Source organism: Thamnophis elegans, chromosome 16, assembly GCF_009769535.1.
Source record: "Thamnophis elegans isolate rThaEle1 chromosome 16, rThaEle1.pri, whole genome shotgun sequence".
Lineage (NCBI taxonomy): Eukaryota > Metazoa > Chordata > Lepidosauria > Squamata > Colubridae > Thamnophis > Thamnophis elegans.
In genome coordinates, this window is record NC_045556.1 from 37,650,283 (window position 1) to 37,656,756 (window position 6,474).

The window sequence follows — 6,474 nt, forward strand, 5'->3', positions numbered from 1 at the left end:
GAACTGAACATACTCCTCAGCCTTACCCTGTAGGGGGTTCCCCGACTCCCTCCTATTTAGGAGGGAGCGGGTTATCCTAAACAGGGCGGCTGGGCAGGACTCGGCGGACGCTACCAAGGAGGCAATGTGTGATCTTTCGGCTGTTCTTAACGCCTGAATGTACTCCTTGGTGCATGCTGTCAACAGTGCTCGGTTCGACTCGGACCTATCGGACCTCCACAGGTGCTCTAGGCGTCTCCTCCGGCGCTTTATCTCTCGGAGCTCCTCGATGAACCAAGGAGGCCTCCACGAGCTGCTGACCCGGAGGGGCCGTAGTGGCGCAATCCGGTCCAGAGACCCTGATGCTGCCGAGTGCCAGGCCGCAGCAAGAGTCTCCGCCGAACTGTGGGTGAGAGCATCTGGAATAACCCCAAGCTCCGTCTGGAACCTAACAGGTTCCATAAGTCGCCTGGGGCGGAACCACCTGGTCAGTTCCTCCTCCCTACGGTGGGGGTTTGGCCTCCGGAAGTCTAGCCTCAGTAGGCAGTGGTCTGACCACGACAGGGGAATGGTCTCATTTCCCCTCAGACCAAGATCATAACTCCACTGCTCCGAGAGGAATACGAGGTCGAGTGTGTGTCCCGCTGAGTGGGTAGGGCCTCGGATTACCTGGGTCAAGCCCATGGCTGTCATGGAAGCCATGAACTCCTGCGCTCCATCAGAGTGTTCACCGAGCGAAGGCAAATTGAAGTCCCCCAGAACCATTAGCCCAGGGAACTCAATTGCTAGCTCGGCTACTGACTCGAGGAGCGAGGGGAGGGCTGCTGCAACGCAGTTGGGAGGCAGGTACGTTAGCAGCAAGCCCACTTGACCCTTGAGGTCCAACTTCACTAGTAGGGACTCACACCCGGCAAGCTCCGGAGCAGGGATCCTACGAGGTGCTAAAGACTCCCGGACTACAATAGCCACACCGCCACCCCTTCCCTGGGCTCTCGGCTGATGAAGCACCTGAAATCCGTCTGGGCACATCTCTACGAGGGGAACTCCTCCCTCCGTGCCCAGCCATGTCTCAGTAATACATGCCAGGTCTGCCCCCTCGTCTAAAATCAAGTCCCGGACGAGGGGAGCCTTGTGAACAACAGACCTGGCATTTAGCGACAGCAGCCTGAGACCAGGGTCCTGATTGCTCGCGCCATCTGACTTTGGAGTGGGACTCATAGGGCCGGAAGGAGGGATCTCTGTGATGTAGCGAGCCCTCCTTCCCCGGTAATGGCCAGCCCTAAAGTCCCCGCCATATCTGTGGACGATGTTGGAACCGTGGGAAAAAAGAAAAACCTTTAAAATGAGTTTTATGCTTATTATTGTTTATAGTATTAGAAGCCCTGAGTTTAATATTAATAGGGAAAGGGGAGGCTCAGGGACTGCAGAAAAGGCACAGATGAAAAAAACCTGCTTCAAAAGCCACAACCCGTTTAAAAAGCCTTATGATGACTTCAATGACTTCAACTCAAAGGGCCAGAAAACAATGCCCTCCTGTGGACAAAGTCAGAATCACAGGCACAAAAGGAAATAAACCTTCAACGCTAGCATTAAGGGACAGAAAACAATGCCCTCCTGTGGACAAAGTCAGAATCACAGGCACAAAAGGAAATAAACCTTCAACGCTAGCATTAAGGGACAGAAAACAATGCCCTCCTGTGGACAAGGTCGGAATCACAGGCACAAACGGAAATAAACCTTTTTAATGGGTTTTATGGTTATTATTCTGTGTCTTTATTATTAGAAGCCGTGTTATTAATATTAATAGGGAAAGGGGAGGCTCAGGGGCTGAAGAAAAGGCACAGAAGAGGTAAACCTGCCTCAAAAGCTGTAACCTGTTTAAAAAGCCTTATGGTGACTTCAATGCTAACTCTAAGGCAGTGTTTTTCAACCACTGTGCCGCGGCACACTAGTGTGCCGTGACATAGTGTAAGGTGTGCCGTGGGAAAATTACTTTATATATAGTCAATATAGGCACAGAGTTAAATTTTTTTAACATTTTCTAATGGTGGTGTGCCTCGTGATTTTTTTCATGAAAAAAGTGTGCCTTTGCACAAAAAAGGTTGAAAAACACTGCTCTAAGGGATAGAAAACAATGTCCTCCTGTGGACAAGGTCGGAATCGCAGGCACAAAAGAAAATAAACCTTTAAAATGAGTTTTATGGGGGTTTATTATTAGAAGCCGTGTTATTATATTAATAGGGAAAGGGAAGGCTCAGGGGCTGCAGAAAAGGCACTGAAGAGAAAAACCTGCTTCAAAAGCCATAACCTGTTTAAAAAGCCTTATGATGACTTCAATGACTTCAACTCAAAGGGATAGAAAACAATGCCCTCCTGTGGACAAGCTCGGAATCGCAGGCACAAAAGGAAATAAACTTTCAGTGCTAGCATTAAGGGACAGAAAACAGTGCCCTCCTGTGGACAATGTCGGAACCGTGGGAAAAAAAACCCAATGTGATGGGACGGCTGGGTGGTATTACCCTTCTGTTCAGCTTGCCTCTTTTGAGTCTATCTGTCCCCCCTTTTTCTTCTTCTTCCGTCCTTCAATCTATTTTTCTACCACCTAACAAAGAGAAGGACGAAGGGTGACGTGATAGCAGCCCTCCGAGCTCTAACGGTCACAGAGAAGAGGGACTCAACCTTTCCTCCAAAGCTCCTGGGGTCAGGATAAGAAGCTTGTTAAAGAGAAATCTCCTGGCAGTGAGGACAAGACATCGGTGCAATGGCCTCTTTCAGAAGTTGTTGGGCAGCCATTGATCCAGAATCCTACAAGGGTTCCTGTCTTGAGCAGAGGGTTGGACTAGAAGACCTCCGGGGTCCCTTGCAAGTACCTTATTTTTCTATGGTCAAAGAGGGAGAATTGCTGTGCTTTAGGTTTGTCCAGCTGGCTTCCCAGGGCCAGGAGGGAGCTTCTCTAAGAGGCCGCCTTGCAACCCCAGGGCTCTTTTGGGGCTCCAGGATGCCCCTTTGTGAATGGAGCACTGTCCTTGGCTCTGGGGGTGGTAGGACAGCAGCAGCAGCAGCTGGGACCTCCCCAGTGGCCTTTTCTGGGAAGCCTGATTAATGCCTAACTGGGAGCCTGCCCACCCACCCTCCTGCGCCCAAGGGCACCCCGAGCACTGCTGGTCATTGCCGTCCCACCATGGCTCCCATTGCTGTCTTTCTCCTGGCCGGGCTTTTTCTGGCTTCACCCTCCTGGGCACGGAGGCCCAAACCCCCCAAGAAGAGCCCCATCGACACGATCAGCGCTCAAGAACAGTTTGATCCTGCCCGGGTGAGCAGGGGGAACAGAGGGGGGGGCTCATTTGGGGGGTGAAAAGCTCAGCTTCCCCTCCGGCCTCTCTGAGACGTCCAAGAGCCACCAGAATCCGTCCTGCGCTGGGCCGAAGGGTGGCTGGGAGGCAGCCCTCCTCTCTCCTTGCTGCCCACAAGCCTCTCTTTTCATCTCTGTGGCTCCGCTGCATTTCGGAAGGGCATCTCCTCCTACCCCCCACCCTTTCCAGGGATTGAGCAGGTCCCCCTAGTCTGCAAGCCCCTCATCCTGATCCCCTCGTAGTGCCCCACTTGTTAGGCGCCTCCTTATCTGCTCTGTTTGCTCAGCTCCACGCTCCCTGCCAACCTCCGGACAAAGGCGGCCACAGTGCAGAGGAGGCGGCTCCCCAGATAGGCGGCAGGGCTGACATAATGGGCACCTTCTCTTCCTCTCTGGCTTTTGTCAGAACACAGAGTCCTCAATCAAAGCACGGCTCCCGCCCGGTTTCCTTCACTCCCTTTCAAGCTTTCTTCTGTCCCTCTTCAGCTCAGGGGAGTCAATACAATGTCTTCTTTTGCCAAATAAAGGAGCGAAGGATTTGTTTTAAAACAGCCGGTGCCCTTTTTACAAATAGCATTCACTGAAGTGGCTCTTGGGCTTAATTTTTGCTGCATTTTAAGGGGCTGTGCAGAAAGACTGCAAGGAAGCCCAGCCACGCAGCCTCGAATCCACTGGGGGGCCAGTGGGGGGGGGGGTGAGACAAGAGTGCCATCTCCCTCCTTTTCTAGTTTGCAGGGAAGTGGTTCCTGGTGGGGGTGGCCTCTGATTGCCTCTACCTGCGCGAAAATGGCTACCGGGTGGAAGCCACCAACGTGGTGGTCTCGGTGACCGACAGGGGCTCCCTGCTCTTTAGCACCTTCCGGCCTCTGTGAGTGTTTCGGGGTCCCTGTGCTCAGGGGAGGGGCATCCGGGGGGGGGGGCTCAGCCTGACTATGCCTCCGGGGGGCCCTCGCTAGCTCACACTCAGGGAGGGGAGCCAGTTCCGACGTGCAGGAGCCTGGTCTGCAGCTGACCCAATGGAGGTCCCTTTGGGCGGAAGTGGTCCTTTTGTCTGTCTGTCAGTCTGTCCTGCCTTCGTCTCTGCAGGGAGGGGATTTGCTGGAACATCAAGCAGAGCTATTTCGCCCGCCAGACGCCAGGGCGCTTCCTCTTGAAAGGTGAGAGGAGGCGGGGGAGGAGAGGGCTTCCTCTCTCCTGCTGCCCTTTGGCCCTTGCAGGACAAGCCGTGCCTTGATCTCTCTGTGGTCCCCACTCCAGGCCGCGGTGCCCCAGTGGACGTGGTGGTGCGGGAGACGGACTACAGCAGCTACGCCGTCCTCTACTTCCAGAAGAACCGCAAGATCTCAGCCAAACTTTATGGTGTGGATGAAAGCTTTGGTGGGCTTTGGTGGGGCTGCGGGGAGGCCCAGAGAATCCCAAACCCTTGGGGAGGGGCTGACGGTTTCTGGAGCCTCTCTGGGGCAGCCTCTGAAGGAGGTGCCGCCCTCTTTTGTAGGGAGCAAAGCTCTTGAGGTCCTTGGGGGAGGGGAAGGGCAACTGGGGCTCCCCTGATGCGTCTCTCTTTCATGGAACCCCCGGAAGGACGGACGGCACAGCTTCCAACTGACACCCTGAAGAAGTTCGAAGCTGCCATGGCTGCCCTGGGCATCAGTGATGACCTCATCTTCTATTACCCTGTCTACGGTGAGCATCTTTGCACTGAGGAGGGAGGGTGGAAGTTTGCGCTCCCTGTCAGTCAGGCAGCTGCTGGGTGGCAGTAGACCCCTCCCCCTTATTCCTAAACATCCATGTTGGGCCAAGCAAAGGGGATCAGAGGACTTCGAAAGCCCCTCCATCCAACCAGCGCAGGGCCCGGGGGAAGCCGGGGTTGCATTGATGAGCGGATGTCGAACCCCACTTTCTCTTCCGCAGGGTTTTGTAGCTCGGCCGACCAATTCCACATCCTTGACGGTGAGTTGCCGGCTTCAGTGCCTCCTCAGTCAAACTCGCCACCCCCGGGGCCTGAACCGGCGGCCTCGCGCACCCCTGGCGCCCGCAAGAGGCAGGCGGGCTTTGCTTCCTCCGCTGATGGGCAACACGTGCAGAGCCTTTCCGGGGCGCCGATGTGGGGTCTGCAGGAGGCTAAGCAGAGGCCTTTCAGGGGCCGATCCGACACTCCCCACCCACCCCCCTGTATGTTCTCTTTCTGCCTTCCAGAGACAAGATACACAGGATAGCAGGAATCGGGAGCGATCCGAGGCTCCCCCCTCCCCCCGTGTCAAGACAGCCACACAAGAACAGAAATCGCCCACGTTTTCCCGTGTATTTGTTCCCGTGAAAATAAAACAAGAAAACCCACTTTGACGTTATTGATATTTGCACAAAAAAAAGGGATGTTATAGCTAAAAATCAGGTTGGAGTTGCTTGCTGAGAGGTAGAACGGGGCCTGCAATGAGCTCCCCCCCCCCTGCAGTCTCTGTGGCTACCTCAACACCCCCCCCCCGAGCATAAGAGGCCTTCTGGTCTCAGAATTAAGAGGGGCCGGGGGTGGGTGGGTGTGGGGGAGTGGAGGGTGCTGGGCTGCAAGTGGTGGAACAAACTCTGGGCTCTTTTGCAACTGAGAATCAGCGGCTCTCCTGCCTGATGCCCCCCCAAAGGTTCCCCCCCCCCACACACAGGGAGCGCCAGGCTGGGTGCACCTGGGTCTTGTTTTCTCACAGTCCCAGCACCCCCCCCCCCAGTGCCACAGAGGCCCTGCGCCCACTCAGCAGCCCTGCCTCCAGGCCTGGACTGTTCTGGGACTCTTTGGATTATGCTGAGAAAGCAGTTCTGGAAAGCCCTGGCTGCCCCCCCCTTGCCCCCCCCACCAGGCCTGTTCTCTGGGCTTGTTTTGCCGTCCCAGTGCCAGGAATCCTCTGGACTTGCTGTTTACCCAGCTCAACACCCCCCCCCCGGCCATGCCCCCCTCGCCTGGCTCTGGCACGCTCCCCCCTCTGGCTCCAAAGGGGGTGGCAGCTCCTTCCCTGACCCCCTTCTGGAAGGGATGGGGCCAGGGAGGAGCCTGGCCAAAGCCAACGGCTGCCCTTCCTTTGGCCAGGCTTGTTCAGCCTCGGTCAGCTCCCCAATAGGGGGCTCTTCCCTGCCTCCTTTCCCAAGCACGGCCC

The 6,474-nt window shown here is 55.6% G+C and overlaps 1 protein-coding gene across 1 annotated transcript; it reads left to right on the forward strand.

Annotated features, from left to right (window-relative positions):
* The first annotated feature begins 3,123 nt into the window (after positions 1-3,123).
* C8G (complement C8 gamma chain) lies at positions 3,124-5,668 on the forward strand. The gene is made up of 7 exons (XM_032232536.1): positions 3,124-3,292; positions 4,060-4,199; positions 4,418-4,488; positions 4,589-4,690; positions 4,913-5,014; positions 5,243-5,281; positions 5,528-5,668. The coding sequence occupies exons 1-7, from the start codon at positions 3,161-3,163 to the stop codon at positions 5,545-5,547; spliced, it is 606 nt and encodes a 201-aa protein (XP_032088427.1). The 5' UTR covers positions 3,124-3,160; the 3' UTR covers positions 5,548-5,668.
* Positions 5,669-6,474: the final 806 nt, after the last annotated feature.